Source organism: Bos grunniens, chromosome 23 (assembly GCF_055505025.1).
Source record: "Bos grunniens cultivar Pamir isolate PY7600 chromosome 23, Bosgru_T2T1.0, whole genome shotgun sequence".
Lineage (NCBI taxonomy): Eukaryota > Metazoa > Chordata > Mammalia > Artiodactyla > Bovidae > Bos > Bos grunniens.
The window spans coordinates 11,003,119-11,024,324 of record NC_141187.1 but is presented as its reverse complement, the minus strand read 5'-3'; the positions used below and the strand labels follow the sequence as shown (position 1 = coordinate 11,024,324).

The 21,206-nt window shown below is 52.5% G+C and overlaps 1 protein-coding gene and 1 long non-coding RNA gene across 6 annotated transcripts; one reads left to right on the top strand and one right to left on the bottom strand.

Moving 5' to 3' along the window:
- Positions 1–255: 255 nt before the first annotated feature.
- On the bottom strand, positions 256–12,441 carry LOC147346657 (uncharacterized). 4 transcript variants are annotated; one of them, XM_086371354.1, is made up of 4 exons: positions 12,257–12,441; positions 12,011–12,057; positions 10,857–11,113; positions 9,273–9,903 (listed from the first exon to the last, which is right to left on the bottom strand). In XM_086371354.1, the coding sequence occupies exons 2-4, from the start codon at positions 12,012–12,014 to the stop codon at positions 9,883–9,885; spliced, it is 282 nt and encodes a 93-aa protein (XP_086227480.1). In that variant the 5' UTR covers positions 12,015–12,057; positions 12,257–12,441; the 3' UTR covers positions 9,273–9,882. The 4 variants fall into 4 exon arrangements, 3 of the variants coding, with proteins under 3 accessions (XP_086227480.1, XP_086227479.1, XP_086227481.1); XM_086371353.1 differs by having other exon boundaries at positions 10,857–11,096; XM_086371355.1 differs by having other exon boundaries at positions 10,982–11,096.
- On the top strand, positions 10,298–12,160 carry LOC147346658 (uncharacterized). 2 transcript variants are annotated; one of them, XR_015153083.1, is made up of 3 exons: positions 10,298–10,490; positions 11,793–11,877; positions 12,025–12,160. It is a non-coding gene; the product is annotated as an uncharacterized LOC147346658 (long non-coding RNA). The 2 variants fall into 2 exon arrangements; XR_015153084.1 differs by lacking the exon at positions 10,298–10,490 and adding an exon at positions 10,904–11,116.
- Positions 12,442–21,206: the final 8,765 nt, after the last annotated feature.

The following is a 21,206-nucleotide window of genomic DNA, read 5'->3' as shown; positions in this document are numbered from 1 at the left end:
TGGAGTGGGTTGCCATTTCCTTCTCCAGGGGATCTTCCCAACCCAGGGATCAAACCCGGGTCTCCTGCATTGCAGGCAGACTCTTTACCGTCTGAGCCACAAGGGGGCTTCACCATTAGAGGGCAGCAGAGGCCCAATTTCTGGAAGTTTGGAAGTTTGCTGCGGGGGTCCAACGGGGTTGGGGGTGTCGGGGGTTTGGGATTTGGCCCCCGGCAGCCCTGTTCCCTCACTTGCCTGGCCCTCCCATCTTTGATCTTTTTGCCATGGATCCACTTCTGGGCCTCGGAGTGTTTCTGTAGGCAAGGGCCCCTCTTTCCATCGGAGGATGAAAAGATGACGAGCACCTTACAAAGTTTTCCAGAGTCTCAAGGCAAATCTATTATCTTCCAGCATCCACGTGTTCCCTAGTGTTGACCAAAAGCTCATAAGGGCAGTTGTCTCTGCATCTCCAACATCCAGCAGTCCTGCACTTAGGAGATGCTCAAGTTATGACTTCTGTTATTCCTTGAGGATGGGAGGACAGAAAAACGTCAGAGAATCTGAATACGGGGATGCCAGGCCCATTTAACCAGTGTGTCTCTGGAGGAGAAGGGGCCCTTGCCTTGATCATTTGTAACCTGAGAGGACCCAGATTTAGCATTCTAAAACTCCAGGGTTAAAATCTGGGTGGGTCTGTGCCATTAAACCTTGGAGGCCTGAATCTGGGAGTATCGCACCCCATCCCACCCTCCACACACAACATATACACACAGGGTGGGATGGGGTTGGAGGCCTCTGGAAAATGCCACCACCCTGGAGGAGGAGAACCCAACTTTGGAGGCCTCAGTCTCCACCACCTCCACCACTAGGATGGGGCAGGTGAGACCAGACCCTTCCCTTCTCCTCCTCCCCTTACCCGCAGTGTCCCCATAGCCTCTGGCCTCACCTTCTGGTGCAGAACAGGGAGGAGCCCAAGCCAGGCTCAGGCCCAGAGTCAGCCCTGAGCATGGCTGCCCCAGAACAGGGCTTCTCCTGCCTGGCCTTGAGCTCCTGTTGGAAGCCTTGGGGCTCTGGGCTGCTGCATCTGGGCCTGCAGGAGGTGTGGAAACACATCACCAAGGATGCTACAGCAGCCAGCCAAGTCTATCCACTCAGAGCCTTCATCCACATCACCCCAGGCTGCAAGCAACACTCCCGGGGGGTCATTCTCTTCCATCCTCGGCCCTCCTCAAGGGTCATTTCTGGTCCTCTACACAGCAAAGAAGGCGATGGCACCCCACTCCAGTACTCTTGCCTGGAAAATCCCATGGATGGAGGAGCCTGGTAGGCTGCAGTCCATGGGGTCGCGAAGAGTCGGACACGGCCCCAAGGTGGGTGTAGGGCAGGCCATTCAAGATGGCTGTTCTCTTGCTCTTTGTTCTTCCCTTGCTCTACCTGTCCCTTCTCTTAAAAACTTGGCCGTGCCACTTTTGTTGTGGCCCGAGGGATCTTGGCCGTGCCACTTTTGTTGTGGCCCGAGGGATCTTGGCCGTGCCACTTTTGTTGTGGCCCGAGGGATCTTGGCCGTGCCACTTTTGTTGTGGCCCGTGGGATCTTGGCCGTGCCACTTTTGTTGTGGCCCGTGGGATCTTCCATCTTCATTGCAGCATGAGAACTCTTAGTTGTGGCTTGTGGGATCTAGTTCCCTGACCAGGAATTGAACCCCGGGCCCCCTGCGTTAGGCGCTCAGAGTCTCAGCCACTGGACAACTGGGGAAGTCCCTTGACCAGTCCCGATTTTGCCTGCACCCTACGCATGTGACCAGGTTTGCCCCCTGCCCCAGCTAATGGCTGATCTCACCTGCTAATTTATTAAAGCAAACATCTGCCCTCGTGATGGTTCTTAACTGAGGGGCTGTGAGGGACGTGCCCCAGCTGGTTTCCTTGGTAACTGACCAGCCAACCTGACCTCAATTCCCCCTATAAATAGTAGTCTCCTTCTAGCCTGAGTGGGAAGGATTGCTGTTATGGCCTGCCCGCTGTAATCCACAGGTTGTTGCTCCAGGACCTTTTGCTTAAGACCAGCACCAACCCCGTCCCCAAAACTCCTGTCCAAAAAACCACTGAGGTCGCCATCATTGTCTCCAGACTCTTTCTTTGGTCTTGAGGTGGGGCAACCACAAGGCTTTCAGGACTGCGGGGTGCAGCCCAACGATTGGTCAGCCAGGCGAGAGGCCAAAGGAACACCCAAGATGTCGAGAAGTCAAGGATGGGGAACGGAAGATCGCAGGCATGATCTCGAGGTGGCTGTTCACCAGCAGGTGGGGCCCTGTGGCAGCCGACTGCCATGAGAGAGGTCTTTCTCTTGCATTAAATTGATTCTCTTCCACTCTGGTAACCTCGGAGTCTCTGTTTTCAGTTTAAAAGCAGCAGCCCTATGCTTGTGGCTCATCTGACTGCACGAGGATGGCTGGTGAATACAGACAAAATGCAAGGAAGTGGATGATCTGCAAAGGACAAGCATACACACCTCCAACCTCTCACCACTAAACAATTACAGACAAAGGCTTTAGGGGATCTTAATTCAGGGACAGGCTGGTGAATTGGACGTGGCTGAAAAGTCTGGTTGGGGCCTGTGACAACAACAAAGAGTACTCCTGGGCTTCTGGTCCCAGCTGTAGAAGGGGGCAGAGCAATGATACAGACCGCGAAGGGACAACAGCCATGTGCAGCTTACACTACAAAAGGCTTACCTGGGTCTAGCAATGCAAAAATTCACTATTTGGGGTCTAGGATAGCTGTGTGTGAAATACAGGACCCCCATGGACATTGATAATGACCAAAGACTCCACTTAACCAGGCATGAAGTTCAGGAACGGGCTGATAAAAATGACACACATTGGCCTTTCCACTTGCCTTACGGACATCCCTCCCCCGACTTCCACCAGGCTAATGGAAAGGATGAAAGAACAACTTAACAACTGAAATGGAAACCTGTTCTTTCCACGGGTGGACCAGAGGCTAACTTAAGCTCTAAGAATTCAAACTGAGCATCCCAGGGGCAATGAGCCCAGGGCTATGTTAACCCAGAAGTGACTAGTCAATACAGTCTGAGCTTAACAGTTAACCGCCTAAAGACGAATGCCTACTATCAGGACAACAACTTACTTTTGCTCTCACCCCAGCATCTCACCCCCAGAGGAACACATTACCAAGTGATCCAGGGACTGGCAGGTAGTCCCTGGTGCTTTGGGTTTGCTGCCTCGTGGGGAGTAGGATTGGCAAGGGAATTACAGATTTCACCTGGATTTATACTAGACCCACCTAAGACTACTAAAGTTAATCCAGCTCCTAATGGAGAAACCTGTATGCAGGTCAGGAAGCAACAGTTAGAACTGGACATGGAACAACACACTGGTTCCAAATAGGAAAAGGAGTGCGTCAAGGCTGTATATTGTCACCCTGCTTATTTAACTTCTATGCAGAGTACATCATGAGAAACGCTGGGCTGGAAGAAGCACAAGCTGGAATCAAGATTGCCAGGAGAAATCTCAATAACCTCAGATATGCAGATGACACCACCCTTATGGCAGAAAGTGAAGAGGAACTGAAAAGCCTCTTGATGAGAGTGAAAGAGGAGAGTGAGAAAGTTGGCTTAAAGCTCAACATTCAGAAAACTAAGATCATCGCATCTGGTCCCATCACTTCATGGGAGATAGATGGGGAAACAGTGTCACACTTTATTTTTGGGGGCTCCTAAATCACTGCAGATGGTGACTGCAGCCATGAAATTAAAAGACGCTTACTCCTTGGAAGGAAAGTTATGACCAACCTAGATAGCATATTCAAAAGCAGAGACATTACTTTGCTAACAAAGGTCCATCTAGTCAAGGCTATGGTTTTTCCAATGGTTATGTATGGATGTGAGAGTTGGACTGTGAAGAAAGCTGAGTGCCGAAGAATTGATGCTTTTGAACTGTGGTGTTGGAGAAGACTCTTGAGAGTCCCTTGGACTGCAAGGAGATCCAACCAGGCCATTCTGAAGGAGATCAGCCCTGGGATTTCTTTGGAGGGAATGATGCTAAAGCTGAAACTCCAGTACTTTGGCCACCTCATGGGAAGAGTTGACTCATTGGAAAAGACTCTGATGCTGGGAGGGATTGGGGGCAGGAGGAGAAGGGGACAACAGAGGATGAGATGGCTGGATGGCATCACTGACTCGATGGACGTGGGTCTGGGTGAACTCCAGGAGTTGGTGATGGACAGGGAGGCCTGGCGTGCTGCGATTCATGGGGCAGCAAAGAGTCGGACACGACTGAGCGACTGAACTGACTGACTGACTGACTGGAGAAAAAGTGCCTCTATACCCTGTAGGCTGAGGTTATACTACCACCAGCCTTCAGCACTATGAATGTCTTTGTTGCTGTCCTAGGCTCTTTATTTGGTCTCAAGGTTGGGCAACTCTGAGACTTACAGGTCTGCGGGGCCCAGCCCACCAGTGGGTGACTACACAGACTCCCCGCAGTGAAAGGTGACAGAGGCCGCTGGAGGCCCCCTTCCTCCACTGCCGTGGGACCACCTATCAGGCTCCATGAACTCTGGGCAGGAAATGGCTGCCTGATGGAACTGTTCTAGGTTCAGACTCCCCTGATGGCTCCGAGGAGAGGTCCTTCAGAACAGAGTTCCAGCCCTCTTCTGAGGGGAACCCAGGGCTACTGGCCTCCTCAGTCTATGGAGCTGACCCCAAGACCCTCACATCCTAAACAAATGCAGTGCTCATCTGCTCTTTAAAGCTCTCCAAAGATGTGGAGTTCTTTCCTGGCTCTAAGCTAATTCCTTCCTGCTATATCTAAGCCTATTTTTTTTTTTGGTTCTGCTCTCAAATGATTCAGAGGGATCAGAGGCAGCCGCCCCATTATACGTTTTTGCTAATCCACAGCACAATATAGAAGAAAAAAAAATGTGTATTTGTTGGTGGAAAGTCAAGGACTGTTCTTTCTTGGGAGTAACTGCTTTTGATTCAGATGAAGTCTGTCTTCTTTTGAGAATTAAAATATATTTGCTTTTGTGAAATGATGGTGACAACACACGACAGTGAATGTTCTTGGGGAGCATAAACGAAGGCTGCAGCTCCCGGTGAGAACTTGGGTTTTGGTTCTTTTCCCCTGTCAAATCCCCAACTTTGGAATATCGACTAGAGAGAAGTCTGAGACGCCATACACACACAAAGCCAACCCCAGGTTTCTTACCTGCCCTCCCCAAGGCAAAAGGGCACGGGCTGCCCTAGCACAGCTCTCGGCCATCAGCACCAGCTTTCCACCTTGAAGGCTGCTGATGTTCCCATCATGCTGCTGAAGTTCCCATCACACTGCTGTTCGGTCGCTCAGTCATGTCTGACTCTTTGCAAAACCCCATGGCCTGCAGCACCCCTGTCCTTGACCATCTCTGGAAGCTTGCTCAAACCCATGTCCATTAAGTCAGTGATACCATCCAACCATCTCATCCTCTGTCGTCCCCTTCTCCTCCTGCCTTCTATCTTTTCCAGCATCAGGGTCTTTTCTTCCTATCAGGTGACCAAAGTTATTGGAGCTTCAGCATCAGTCCTTCCAACGAATATTCAGGGTTGATTTCCCAACATGTTAGGTGCAATTTATTTAGTGAGCGTGGGTTCAACTCAGACTTGCTGCTCAGTTACTGAGTTAGCTTTGTAATCTTTTTGTGCCTCATTTTCCACACCTATAAAATGGGTAAAATAGTAACATCCACTTCTTGGGTTTATCAGAACAGTGCTCAGCACACAGAGCTCACCAAATGTGACTATGATCATTTCGATTATAAGCAGGCTTCCCCCTGGACAGAAATGTCAGGGGTGGGAAGGAAGTGAGCACTCAGAGGGTTGGCCTCTATGAGGCCTAAAAGGTACATTATTCAGCCTCTTCCCTTATCCTCTATCCCTCCCACTCTGGTCGTCTTTAGGCTAATCAATCTCAACTCCTGTAGCGCATTTACTTTCTTTGCCAGTTTTGGAGTCCTCCTTGAACCCTTCAACCCCACCAAATACCTAACCCTGGAGAGCTAGGGGCACCCGGCCCATTCCTGGGCTACTCAGTTCCTAAAAACCATCCTTCCGCGTGTAAAACCCCAAGACTACCTGCTTACTCTATCAGGACTCTAGGCATGGGTATTTCAGCCTAGTTAATTAGAGGAGACTGACACGCTATTAGGGACCTGCTGTGCAAGTAGGCCATTAAGAAGTGTGACCCAGGAGGGGTCCCGCACTTGCATGCCCAGGAGACGCTAAGGGGAAATCAGCTTACTTTATAATGAAAAGCGCGTTGGAGTCCTTCGAGCTTCGGTTTGGGCAAGTTCCATAATCTGAGTCTCAGTTTCCTCCTCCGGAAAACGGGTCTATCAATACCCGCCTACTATACGGAAGTGCGCCGTCAGAACTGAATGCGACGCTGTACGCCCGTGACTCCAGGTGAACTGGGGAAGCTCTGCACGTGCGAGCTGCCCCCGCAGAGAGAGGAGAGGTGCACGTCTGGGGACAGCCCGCGCCCTGACGTGGACCCCACGCGCTCCGAGACCGTGCCGTCCAAGCTCGCGCATACCCCGGGCCAGGGACCAGGCTGGCGGGCCTCTATGAGTAGCTCGTGACGCCGGCGAAGGCGTGGGGACGCGGGAAAAAGGCGGCGAAAACCCAGGGAAGCGAAAGGGTCGGTGCCCCCCGCAGAAGGAGGACTGGGCGTGGGGCGGAGGCCGAAGCTCCTCCCGCCCCCGGCCTCCCCCGTCTTGCCCCCCCTCCTCCGATTGCTCCCCGCTCCTCCCCCGCCCCGCGCGCATCCGGCGGCGGGCACAGGATGTTCTTTCGCTCGGGCCCCCCCACCCCCGCCCCCGCTCTCACTTTCCCTCCGCTCCCATCCCCCACTCCCGCCGCCGGCACCTTGTTTAACTCTTTCCCTCCCGCGCTTCGCGGCGCCCAGCGCGCCCTGGCGGAGGATGGGGGGGTTCCCACCCTTCCCGCCCACCCCCAGGACCGGGAGCTCGGTCCAGGGCGGCACGGGAAGAAGGGCCCCAGCCGAGCGCTGGGCCTCGGTTCTCCGGATCCACTGGCCCGTCGGGGGTGGGAGGGGAAGGGATGAAGAGAGATCCTAGGGCCTGAAGCCGGCCTTCTTCGGATCCCCCAGGCCAGCTCACCACCGGTGCCGGGTGGGCTAGGGGTGGGGGTGCCCGCAAATCCAGCGAGTCCCGCGACCGAGGAGGGCAGCCAGCTGGGCGGAGTTAGCGCCAGGCCAGGCGTAGGGTCAGCAAGGTCGAGGACCCCAACCTCATCCTCTCCCTGGTTGGGATGAGAAGGGGGCCCCCGGGTCTCCGGGAGAGGATGGACAGAGGTCACGCCCTTCGCGTACACGTCACTGTTTCCAAGGCAACCAGGGGCGGAGACGCGGGCTGGGGAAGGAGAGAGCTTAGCGAAACAAGGTTGCTAGAGACACTGGGACCCGGGAGTGCGGGGTGCGTTGGGGTTGGGAGGCGGCGTGGGCGGCCTTTTCAATCTTTGCTTTTCGCTCTCTGGTGCTCAAAAAGCTGAGGGCCGGACAGGTTCCGTTCATTCGACAGACGTTCGTTGAGCTTGGACCGTGCTTGGCATCAGGCTTAGGCACTGCGTTCTGGCGGCGCTGGATCCGAACCCTGCCCTCGCTGATTATTTTGAGTCAGGGTAGAGTGGCTATGCATCCTGGGTTACCTCCGTGGAACTGGTGTTAATTGTTAACAGTGTCCTTTTACTCGCTTAGAAATGTCTCAGTGGGGGGTTGGAGGACAGTAGTTAAGGTACCGCATCCCCCAATTCAAGAAAAGCTCCCGCAGAGCAGGCTGCTGTCTGCTCACTTTGCAGCCAGCACTTTGAGTTCTCTGTAATCTTTGCCTTTCATTCTGCAAGGTAAGCATCTCTCTCACCTTTTACAGATGAAGCAGGCTCAGAAAGGTGAAGAGGCTTGCCCAAGGCCATACAGCTAAGTGTTGGACCTACGTCATTGTGGCCTTCAAAATCCAAGAGCCCAATCTTAGTCTTTCTTTTCAAGACAGATGATATTAAATAAGTAAATAAATAACCCTGTCCCTGCCGCGAAGGAGCTTATAATATTTGAGGCTGAAAATATTACAGGACATAATGAAGCAATAAAATCTAGGAAAGATTAAAGGCCACCCATAAGGCTTAGAGGGAAGTTGATGACAAAATGATCCAAGGGTAGAGATTATCAGTGCCTTTGAGCTGGGTTATGAGGTGGTGATGGGATCAAGCTCACTGGGTCTGTGTGTTTGTGTGTTTGTGTGTGATGTGGTGCCAAGAAAGAGAACAACTTAAGGGCATCAGACCAGCGACCCAGAGCTAAGCAGGCTGGACTCTCCAATGGCAAGATCCCTCTGTAAACCCCAAAGCCACTGCTTGCACTCTTTTCTGCCCTCCACCCTCCTCAGTGGTTTTTCTGTTCCTTGCTGGAGCACAGGCTCCAGGCAGGCAGCTAGAATCATTCCATTCAGCACTCCAGTACTTTAGAGTTGGTATTTGGCACAACCTTGGTAGCTCAGACGGTAAAGCATCTGCCTACAGTGTGGGAGACCCGGGTTGGATCCTTGGGTGGGGAAGATACCCTGAAGAAGGAAATAGCAACCCACTCCAGTGTTCTTGCCTGGAAAATTCCATGGATGGAGGAGCCTGGTAGTTCATGGGGTCGCAAAGAGTCAGACAGGACTGAGCGACTTCACTCACTCTAATGTTAATTTGGATGTCAGCTTCTCTCTTCTCATTCCCCACCCCTACCCCAAAGATTCTGGGAAATTTAAAAACCAGGGCTGCTCAAAACAAAAGGGCCTGCATGAGCATCAGGAAAGCAAAAGGCTTGATGCTGACAAGGAGACCAAGCCAGGAAAGAGAACTGTGAGGAGAAAAGAGGCACAACCCAATGGACTGGACACTCGGGGAACACTGGATTCCTTCCTACCACGCACCAGGCCTTGTGCTGGATTCTGTGGTTTGGGCGCACCATGAATGAATGTGGGCCCCTTCGTATGGAACACACAGATTAGTAGCTGGTGTACCCAGTGTGCTTGAAGAATCTGAAGTTGATAACATACACAATAAACAGTGTTTGAGAAAGATTATTCCAGCAGGGTGTGTAGGAGGAAGGAAAAACCTGGGTCAGAAAGGACAGTGTGGCAGTGACTGTGGGAATTTGGGCCAAAGGTGGAATCTATGGTATTGGAAAGGAAGGCGTGAGGAAAGTAACAATACACCTTGTAATAAAAGCAGGAGTGGGAAGAATTTGGTAATAGATGGTGAAGGAGAGAAAACAGTTAAGAAATTTTTAAGTTAATTTTTTTTTAGATTTTTATTTTTGCCTGCACTGGGTCTTCATTGCTGAACACAGGCTTTCTCGAGATGCAGCCAGTGGGGGCTGCTCTCTAGTTGCAGTGCACGGGTTTCTCATTGCAGTGGCTTCTCTTGCTATAGAGCACATGGGCTCTGGGTGCACGGGCTTTAGTAGTTGTGGCTCAAGGGCTCTTAAGTGTGGGGTCAGCAGTTGTGGTACACAGACTTTGTTGCTCCATTGCATGTGGGATCTTTCCAGACCAGGGATCGAACTGGCATCCCTTGGATTGCAAGACAGATTCGTAACCAGGTCCATCAGGGAAGGCCCAAGAGTTAAGAATTAATCCTCCTTCATGGTGAGTTTGGGCAGTAGGAAGGTTACTGCAGGCAAGGAGGAGGAGCTGGTGTGAGGGACCTGAGGGTGAGTTCCGTCCCTCCTGGGCCATGTGAGAGCAGGTATCCTCTAGGCGATTGGACTTGGACACAGGGACATCCTAAAGAGTTGTGGCTGCCTCGTAAAAGAGTGTCCTCGTCACTGTGGGTATGCAAACAGCTTCAGAACATTGGCCTGGGATACTGTGGAAAGATTTTATCCATCAGGTAGAAGGCTGGAGTCGACACAGTGAAAGTGGCTCCTGACTGAGGGATTTGGTGAGCGTTGGCTGGGTAAGCACATGTGTGGGAAGGACGCCTGTATGTGTGGGAAGATGGTTGGCACCCATCGTCTCAACTTTGGCTACAAAAGGTGCCCGAGATGCCTGGGAAGTGGGGGTTGAGGCCCAGGTGAGGCATGTCAGCAGCCTAGGATCCTGCCCCACCCACCCCCCGCCCCACCTTGGAAGGCCCTGGAGCCCAGGACTGTGCTGACTGCCAGGGCATTTCCTGGAACTTGGCAGAGGATGGAGCCCCTCCCTGCCTGCCCTGGCACACTCCAGGTACACTGTGTCCCGGGATGTGGGGTGGGGGTGGGGGGTGGAAATCTTGCAGACACCCCAGGAGACTGGGGTGTAGGAAAGGTCCCCACCCCCCAGGAAGAGTCCTGGTTTGGGCAGACATCTGAGCTCCCGCCCTGTGGCTGTCATCCTCACAATGGCCCCACCAGACCCCAGGGGACAGAGGCCCAGAGGAGGAAGGAGAAGCCTTGTGGCTGGGTGGCAGGATTCGTGAGTCTTTGTTGTGGCTTTGGGTGGGAGGGTGGGTAAGGCAGAAAAGCGGGGTCTCAGGCTTCAAAGCACCTCCCCACCTGCTTCTTCCCTGCGGGGTAATCTTCAGGGGCCTAGTGGTTTTGAGGGGAGGGGACAGGAAGAGACTCTGAACTCTGGGTCAACAGAGGACAGAGATGGAGAAGACTTCCTTGCCCTGCATCCATCCCATCTCTCCCAGCGTCGTCTTCTGCTCCCCTCCACTCTAGACCAAATTTCTACTTCCATCTGCAACTAACAGTTACGACCCCCCACCATGCCAAGACCTCCAGAGGCCTCCCAGAGTGGTGGGAGAAGGGGACGATCAACTTGTCTGGCGGGCCACACCTGCCGGGCTGGGTGAGGTGAATGCCTCTCCCGAGTGGTCAGAGCCCATTCAGGTCCGGCCGGGGCGTGGGGGGCGGCGCGAAACGCTAGAATGGAGGGGCGAGAAGGCAGAGGGCTGCGCGAACCGGCCACGTGGAGGTCCAGAGCGACAGGCAGGGGAGGGAGCCGCGAGTAGGCCGTAAGCTCGCTCCTCCCGCTCGAGGGAGCCTCCGAGAGAGTTGAGTCGTCGCTGACCGCAGGCTGCAAGAGCGGTTGATCTGGTGAGCGAGCACACCCACTTACCCAGCTGCTGAGTCAGGCTGTTCTCGCTCCCCGTTCGCCCGCCCGCCCGCTCGGGACATTGTGTTCCAGCCCCGGCGCGCTGGCACCCGGCCCAGGCGCTCACACCAGCCTCCTCGCCCTGTTTGTGCTCGCGGCTTGCGCTCGGCGCGCAGCCTCCCCGCCGCCGCCGCCGCGGTCCCGCGAGTGCACGCTGGGGCCGGGCCCGCCGCAGACACCGGGGACGGTCGGGGGCTGGTGCGCAACTCTAGCACCCATCCCCCTATCCCCTCCCCTCTCCGCCGGCCCAGGGGTCCCTGAGGCTCTGCCCGATCAGCGGCCTTAGCAAACCCAGATCACTCCATCCCCCACATGAGTCCCGGTTCGGATCCCTGGGCGAGTGGGGGGCCTGGGGCAGCACAGTTGGGAAGGGGCGGGGGGCAGATATTGGTAGCTAAACGCGAGAGGAGCCACCCAGGCTGCCACCCCAGCCCCACGGGTGCTCAGTCCAGGAGTCTGGAGGACGAGAGCAAGGAACGCGCCAGCCCCATACTTGAGAGACCTGAGATGCGGTCACGTGACAACGGAAGCCCGCTAGAGGGGGCCAGTTCAAGCCATCTCCCCGGAGCCTCCCGGTTCCTCCGACCCCTTCCCTGATTGATCCTTTTTTCACACAAGCCTGGAGACTCCAGTGATTCCCAGGGGCTGGCAAACCAAGCCCAACTTTCGGCTAGCTTGGGAACCCCCTGGCTGGACGCCAGGAGTAAGTAGGAAGAGCCTGGACACCAGCGGGTGGGAGTGGGCGGCGGGGTGGAAGACCACGACCCCAAACCCGAGCCCGACCCCTCCCTTCGTCCAGCCCAAACCTGGGTGTATTCAGGGCCACGTCTTCTTACCCATCCTTCTGCAGAAAGAGGTCCCTGAGCGCTTGGCCTAAAGGTTCCTGGACCAAGGAGGGGACAAAGGACTTAGATACCGAGCACCTACCATCTGTAAGGATGAGTTCGCCCCTGCTAAGGAGATCATTAAAAAAGTTTCCAACGCAATTCGGAAAGTCCTTTCTTCTCCCTTCTTCCAACCTCCACAGTCTGCTGTGCCATTTCCCCCATGCTGGGAGGACCCATCTTCCAAGGTCTACCCACCTCTCAAGCTCCAGCTCATAAAGCCTGTTTGGAACAGTGCCGGCCAAATCTGATTCCTCTCTCCTCTGAAAGCCCAGCACACTCAGTCTGTACCTTTCTCAGGGCACAGCGTGTGGCCTGTCTCATATTCTAGTGATCTGTTTACTAATCCTGTTCTTCTAACCAGATTAGAAAGTCCTTGAGGCAGAAACAAAGTCTGCTTCTCTGAGCCTTCTCCCATGGCTTGAGCTCATCCCCCACAGGCCAAGCTTGGCACTGGAGTTGATGTTCAATAAATGTTAGGTGTATTGAAATGATTTCCTGCCCTTGGGCAGTTTGCAGGCCAGTTGAAGAGACAAACACATGGCATGTGAGGTTAAATAATAACCCAAGCCAGCAGGTGGTGAGTACCAAATGTGTGAGAGCTATAGGGAATCAGTGGGAAGGAGACGGTGATATGGGAGAAAGATCCCCGGAGGCTCTAGGCTTTGAGCTGTGTGTGTGGAGGAGGAGAGAGAAGGTGTGGAGGTGACTCAGTCTGGTTTACATCACCGCAGACCCGCCTACACACTAGGCACTTCACCATGCATTATCTCTAATATTTAAGAGAGCGGGCTGGGTTTGGGAAGAGTGGAGGGGACCCAAGCCAGACGTGCCCAGAGCCAACCAGAGCTCAGAGGCAGCCTTGGATCTGGGCTTCCCACTCTCACTCCCCAGGCACTGCCTGTTCCCTGGCCTGCCGCTCCTACATACTACACCCAAGAGAGCTGCCCAGCACTGCCCAGCTCTGGATGCCCTCTGGTCCCTCCCTGGTGCACAACTGGCTGTGTGACCTTGGGCCAGGCACTTCCTTCCCTACAGCTCTCCGTCGTTGTCGTCTGTGCCTCCATTGCAGCATTTCCAGGCTGTGACTCTGTGAGTCAGTGTCCCAGGGATGCTTGCCACCTCCCCTGATGTGACCTGGGCTGCTGTGGCTCTCCCCTCCCCTAGCCCCTACCCCCCTTGTTGCTTCCTCCCAGTCTGGAGCTGCTGAGAGGAACACTGGGTACAGAGTGTGAGCAGGGATAGGAGGTTTCCTGTGGTTGCAAAAGGAACATCGGGACTTTCCCTGCTGTGGGAGAAGTGGGGGAGGAGGAGGCAGGGCCAACCTCGAAGGAACCTCTGCTCTCTTCCCTCCCCTCAGTGCTCCCAGCTCTGAAAAAGGCTGGTACAGTTTGTTACGCTGGGGCCGGAATGTACCGTGTGTTTCATATGGCCTCTGTCCAGTCCTACACTGGCTGCTTTATATTTATACTTCCTTCTTCAGCCGTGGCATCCTGCTGCCTGTCACCCCTGCTCTCATCTGCCCACCTCCCACCTGGGCTCCCCCATTCACCAGGGGTTCTGCACTCTTCTGGGTGGTAAGGGTGGGGGGCTGAGCAAGCCCTGGAGGAAAGTTGGACTCTGGGAGGTTGAAGCTGTCAGTCCCCTTCTCCCTCCATCAGCCAGCCCAAAACAGCCTCCAAGGCCATGGACACTCCAAGCTGGGTCTGAATTTTCTCTGGGCCTTTGAGGTTGACCCCTCTCCACCACTCCTTGCCACCCTTATTTTTCTGAGCACTTAAACAGTGTGCTTGAGCCCAGCTAGAGAGGTGAACTGAAGGCTCTATTTAAGTTGCCACCCCCCACCCCAAAACCTTGGCAGACTTGTTAATCCTTGATCCTCCAGGCATCCGTTACAGAACAAGGCAGAGGTGGGAGTGGGGGAGGGGGATTCTACCCCCACTCCCCCTACCCTAGGAGTCAAGCTTACCTAACAGAAGCTGCAAAATGGAATTTGACACTTGGTGACAAAATGATTTTTGAGTTGTGACCACTTTAATCTCCTCAAAGTGGGTTTGACATTCAGAGATCGATACATTTATGATCTAGCCTTCCTCCCCCAAGAGCACATGATGTTATTATTCACAATAAGAACTAATGTCCATTGCCTCCTAGGGACCAAGCATTGGGTTTAGGGGTTTATATACACAAGCTCATTTACTCTTCACAGTGACTCTAGGAGGTGGGTGCTTCTGTACCCGCCTTTGACAGTTAAGGAAACTGAGGCTCAGAGAAGTAAGAGAGCTGGGATCCACATTTAGGTCTGTCTCACAGCAAAGCCAGCACTTCTGAGTGTCCTGCTAGATGACTTAGGTCTGTATCTAAATCACAAACCCTCCATTTCTCAAGCCTCAGAGTCCGATTCCGCCCACACTTCAAATGATTCCAGGAACTCTGCATCCTAAGAGCCTATATATGCCTGGAGGTATAGTATGACAGCGGGAAAAACATTTTCAGCCCATTGGAAAGGCTGAAATGCAGAGGCCCCAGGGGACACTCAGTGGTGGAGGTAAGTGGTCAGACCTGCTGGCTATGGGCAGCCTCAGTCATTTCTCGGCTGGCATGCCAGCTCCCACTCAGCCCCTCACCTAGGAGTAAACTTTTTCTCACTGTACCACTCTGGAAACTAAGAACCAGACCTTGGATCCAGGACTCTGAACTCAGAACTTATGTGGTACTTGGTGACATGGTGGCATGGCCTCTCCAAGGACCCATTTACATTTACAGCAGGGCTTTGGCAGAAATCACCACCATTATGTCAGATCCCTGGCCATCTCGGGGTGTGTCCATTTCATTTATATTTCCCAACTCGCTATGCTCACTATGATCTTCATGATCCTCTAAAGGAAGGAGAATAGTGCCCATTTTCCTAATGGGAAAACTGAGGCATGAACAGCTCAGTTGCTTACTCAAGGGCAAGAAATTAGATTTGTGACTCTGATATCTGGGGTGCATTGTTTCATAACACTGAGCCTGTCCTAAGACACAAAGAGTTTCCCAAGATGTCCCCAAGCCTGGTGACATGTGACCTTTCATCCAGCCCTTTCACCCTAGGATGCTGCCCATGCCACCCTTATCTACCCCAGGGCTGAAGCAAGGGCCCCAGACATCCTGTAGTCAGCTGGCCTGGCCTGGGCTCTGGCTTCCTGTCCTCTGCGGCTCTCACAGGCACATTTTGTCCCCTCTGAGGCCGGTTCTTTCTTCCTCTTTTATCCTTCCTTCTTTGTCGCTCTTTGCTCACTGAGAGTCCTGTTTAAATGCCTCCATCCATCTGTGTTTGTTTTTTACCTTTGCGTTCTGTATGTCCCTTCTCCTGGGAAGTTTCCTAAGGTCCTCCGTGCCCTCTGCCCTTGACACCATCTTGTTTTTAAGGAAGCATCTTCCATTTCTACCCCCACCCCCCACTCCTCGCTTTTCTTCCAACTTGAGAAGAGGGGTCAGATTACTCTGGTTCATGCCGTCAGTGTGCACTTAATGAATGCCTACTCTGTGGCCCAGGAATTGTGTTAGTGCCTAGGATCTAAAGTCCAAAAGCTGTGCTGGAGCATCTATTAAGCACCTACTGTGTGCTTATGCTTCAACCTAGGGACACGTAAGCTGGTCATTGTCTTCAAGGAATCTCCAGGTAAGAGAATTCCTTTGTGGTATAGTGGTTAGGACTCCAGGCTTTTACTGCTGAGAGTCTGGGTTCAGTCTCTGGTCAGGGAACTAAGATCCCCCAAGTGGTACAGTGTGCTGCCCCCAAAGATCTCCAGGCTACTTGGGAAGATGCATATGAACAAGTTACTATAATGCCCTGGGAAGTCAGAGACTGGGTGTGACCAGAAGCCTCAGGAAGGGCTTTTCTGAGGAGGCCAGTCTTCAAGCCTGAGAGGAGCTGGCCAGGCAGAGAAAGGGTGCAGGGAGTGCCAAGTAGAAGGAACAGTGTGTATAAAGGCACATGGCGTGAAGCTGCCCTGGGTTCTCTGGCGGACACTTTGAGTTGTTTGGTCTGGCCTGAACCTGGAGTGCAGGTTAGGGAACCTGAGCAGATGTGGCCAGAGGCAGGCAGCCCCAGATGGTACAGAACCTCCTGTTCAGCCAGAGTTGACCTTTATCCTGGAGCAGCCAGAAACCAAAGCAGCCTGACGGCTCCCTACAGCCTAGGAGCCCCAGGGTTGGGCTGGGGCCAGGCCTGAAATACTCTCAAGTCGCCATTAACCCATATTTACTGCCCTTTGGCTCCATAAGACCTGAGAGAGAGGCAGACACTTCAATATAATGCTGTTTCCAAAGCATAATCATTCATTCATTCATAAATGTTTCACAAGTTCTCCTGTTTGCCACCTGTGGCTCTGAGCACTGGGAAGGGATCATTGACCCCCTCCACTGAGGTCCCAGCTTGCAAGAAATTTTACCTCTTTGGCAGCTGGGGAGGGAGGATAGGCCACAAACAAACAAAACAAAAGAAGTAAATGAAAAAGATAATCTCAGATCGTGCTGAGTGCAGAGAACAAAGCACAGTGGTGCAACTGCAAATGATGGGCTGAGTTGGGTGGTCAGTGGAGGCTGCTGTAAGGACAGTTACCTTTGAGCTGAGACCGAGATGGCAAGAACAAACGAGTATGTGAACGTGCGGGGACTTAGGGTTCTAGGCCTAGGAAAAATCACTTGCAAAGGGCCTGAAACATGACGGAGCTTGGTGTCTTTCAGGTTTAGAAAAATGCTGGGTTCATTACTCTCCGGCAATTCTATGCAAGGATCATTGTACTCATTTTGTAGAGATGGAAACTGGGTATCAGAATGGTTAAGTTCCTTGGCCAATATCCTAACTGGTAGTCCAAATTTGGGCTCTAAATCCACTGCTCTTTTTTTCTACCAAAGTATCATGTTGGTGTACAACCAGTGTCCTAAATTATTTAGAACCATCCAGTTTCCAAAATTCTGCCTCACTGTTCTCTGGACATTCACCCTGGACCTTCTCTGTGTCCCAGATCATGACTTCAAGCCCTGTCTCTGCCACGTTCTACCAGCAACAGCCGAGAATGGGCGTATCATCCCCCTAAGCCTCAGTTTCATCATCAGCAAACAGGGAGAGTAAGAATCCCAATGGCATAGGCTTGCCAACTGAGGATTGAATGAGGTCATCTATGTACGGTCAGTACAGTGCCTGGAGCAGGGTACACATTCCACTTGTGGTTGTTCTTAAAACTGGGGTCGCAGGAGAATGGTCCTGTCACCATGTGCAGGCCTCTGACGCACGTGCAGGGCCTGGGCGCTGCGGGGGCAGAGGACAGCCGGGAGGGCCTCTTCCCTTTGCCCAGCCGCTGGCTTCTCGTGCCGGGATCCCATACTGACACATCTTGTACTTCCCGTTTCCAGGGAAATTCCTCGCCTCTGGACCGCACCCGCCCTTGAACACCTCCCGGTCTCTTTGGGCAGAGCGCAAGCCAGACAGAGCTGGGGACAGTGAAGTGGCCATCCTCAGCCCTGTGTGTGCCAGGAGCCCCCCTCCCGGGGGGTGGGGGGCGGGTGGCCCCGCTGCAGGAGGGCAGGGGCGGCAGAGGGAGCCTGGCGTGGGCAGCTGGGACAGAGTCCTTTTTGAAGGAGGTGGGGACCCCGTGAAGTACGTGACTTCTGACCCTTCAGCCTGCACGCTCCAGTTAGCAGGACAGAGACCCCTCCCCACGCATCCCCAGCCTTCCCGGGCTTTCTGCCCTGCGGGGAGGCCCTGTCACCCCGCCCCCCACAACACCCCCCCAGGCATCCTTGAGAGGACCAGCTGGAACTGGGGGCTGGGAGCAGGCAGAGTCCTGCCAGGGGTCTCAGACCCCTAGCCTGTCTCCCCCTACCCCTCCCTCGACCCAACTGCTGGTTTAAAGCAAAACCTGATTCCATCCTTTCTGCTGCTCGGTGGTGCTGGCACTGCTGCCTGGGGTTATTTTTAGCAGGGATGCGGGAACGCACATTTCTCCCGGACTTTCACTGGGGACACCCCGACCCCTCCAGCCAAGACTCCCCCTGGGGAGGCTGTTTCGGAAACCCTCCCTCCCAGAAAGGGGAAACGGGTGTGCTTTCTGTTCCTCCAACTCACCAGAACAGGAGTTGCGGTCAAGCCTGGGGCTACCCTGGTGGGAAATTCTAGGTTCCAAAGCCTTCATCCCTGGTCTCTGTGTTCCCTTAAATCTGGGGGGCCTGATGCCCAGTGTGTGGGAGTTGGGGTCCAAGGAGAGCCAGCACTATGGACTCCATGGGGGCACCAGTTATTCTGGGTGGTGTTTATGTGGATACTTGCTTTATGATTCATTAAACTGATCTTGCCTGGTCTGTGTATTTCTCTGTCTGGGTGTCTTTTCTTTTAGCAGTAGTTTATTGAGGTATAACCGATATCCAGTAAAATGCACAAATCTTAACTGCACAGCTCAGTGAATTTTGACAAATATGTATACCTGTGTAACCATCACCTAGATCAAGACTTTGAACGTTTTGAGTAATCCTAAGTTCCCTTTCTTGACTAAGAAACCTATATGCAGGTCAGGAAGCAACAGTTAGAACTGGACATGGAACAACAGACTTTCCAAATAGGAAAAGGAGTACGTCAAGGCTGTATATTATCACCCTGCTTATTTAACAATCTATGCAGAGTACATCATGGGAAATGCTGGGCTGGAAGAAGCACAAGCTGGAATCAAGATTGCCAGGAGAAATATCAATAACCTCAGATATGCAGATGACACCACCCTTATGGCAGAAAGCGAAGAGGAACTAAAAAGCCTGTTGATGAAAGTGAAAGAGGAGAGTGAAAAAGTTGGCTTAAAGCTCAACATTCAGAAAACTAAGATCATGGCATAATCAATAAAGCAGAAATAGATGTTTTTCTGGAACTCTTTTGCTTTTTCCATGATCCAGCGGATGTTGGCAATTTGATCTCTGGTTCCTCTACCTTTTCTAAAACCAGCTTGAACATCTGGAAGTTCATGGTTCACGTATTGCTGAAGCCTGGCTTGGAGAATTTTGAGCATTACTTTACTAGCATGTGAGATGAGTGCAATTGTGCGGTAGTTTGAGCATTCTTTGGCATTGCCTTTCTTTGGGATTGGAATGAAAACGGACCTTTGCCAGTCCTGTGGCCACTGCTGAGTTTTCCAAATTTGCTGGCATATTGAGTGCAGCACTTTCACAGCATCATCTTTCAGGATTTGAAATAGCTCCACTGGAATTCCATCACTTCCACTAGCTTTGTTCGTAGTGATACTTCCTAAGGCCCAGTTGACTTCACATTCCAGGATGTCTGGCTCTAGGTGAGTGATCACACCATCATGATTATATGGGTCTTTTTTGTACAGTTCTTCTGTGTATTCTTGCCACCTCTTCTTAATATCTTCTGCTTCTGTTAGGTCCATACCATTACTGTCCTTTATCGAGCCCATCTTTGCATGAAATGTTCCCTTGGTATCTCTAATTTTCTTGAAGAGATCTCTAGTCTTTCCCATTCTATTGTTTTCCTCTATTTCTTTGCATTGATCGCTGAGGAAGGCTTTCTTATCTCTTCTTGCTATTCTTTGGAACTCTGCATTCAGATGTTTATATCTTTCCTTTTCTCCTTTGCTTTTCGCTTCTCTTCTTTTCACAGCTATTTGGAAGGAAAGTTATGACCAACCTAGATAGCATATTGAAAAGCAGAGATATTACTTTGCCAACAAAGGTCCGTCTAGTCAAGGCTATGGTTTTACCAGTGGTCATGTATGGATGTGAAAGTTGGACTGTGAAGAAAGCTGAGCACCAAAGAATTGATACATTTGAACTGTGGTGTTGGAGAAGACTCTTGAGAGTCCCTTGGACTGCAAGGAGATCCAACCAGTCCATCCTAAAGGAGATCAGTCCTGGGTGTTCATTGGAAGGACTGATGCTGAAGCTGAAACTCCAATACTTTGGCCACCTCATGCGAAGAGCTGACTCATTTGAAAAGACCCTGATGCTGGGAGGGATTGAGGGCAAGAGGAAAAGGGGGCAACAGAGGATGAGATGGCTGAATGGCATCACTGACTCGATGGACATGAGTTTGGGTGAACTCTGGGAGTTGGTGATGGACAGGGAGGCCTGATGTGTTGTGATTCATGGGGTCGCAAAGAGTCGGACACGACTGAGCGACTGAACTGCACTGAAGTTCCCTCGTGCCTGCTCCTAGTCAGGCCCCACCCCTGAGATGACCAAGATCTGGTTTCTATCCCCATATTCATTGGAAGGACTGATGACTGATGCTGAAGCTTAAACTCTAATACTTTGGCCATCTGATGCGAAGAAGTAACTCATTAGAAAAGACCCTGATGCTGGGAAAGATAGAAGGTGGGAGGAGAAGGGGACAACAGAGGATGAGATGATTGGATGGCATCACCGACTCAATGGGCATGAGTTTGAGTAAGCTTCAGGAGTTAGTGATGGACAGGGAGGCCTGGCGTGCTGCAGTCCATGGGGTCACAAAGAGTTGGATACAACTGAATGAGTGAACTGAACTGAAGACTGGTTTCGTGTATGTGTGTGTGTTTTACAGGTTAGAAGAAATATAGCTGCTGTCATAAAAGAAAGAAATGGGTAATAAAAAATTTAACATGAAAGGGAGCCTCAAAAAAGGAGGGTAATTGGAATTTGAAAAAACTAAGGAAAAATTGGCATGGAAATGGGAGGTTCCAAACTAGCTCAACCCCTCAGCTTTGGGACTGGAGGGTTTGGGACATTCCCCTGAGCAGAGAGGCAGTGAGTGGGGCTCACTCCTGGGCTCAGTCCTGCCAGGGCTCCTCCTGGGTCCAGCTGCCCCCGTTTTCTGCTAGAGATCCAGGCCCTTCCTCCAGCCCCCTCACCACAGCAGGGTTCAGCAAGGCCAAGGCTGCAAGGAAATGGCACCCTCAAAGGGATTCACCTAGAGACAGGGAGAAGTCAGAGCCTCTGTGCAGTCAAAGTTGTTAGTCTTTTCTGCCTTCCCTTTCAAGATCTTTGTGATTCTGGGCCTCCTTCACCCTACATGAAGGGGAGGGGAGAGGCTGAGGCTCTCAAAGGAGGGTAGGAGAGGAAGAGTCAAGGAGCCCATCATTCCTTCTTTCCTTTATTTTAAAACACTTATTTGGGACTTCCC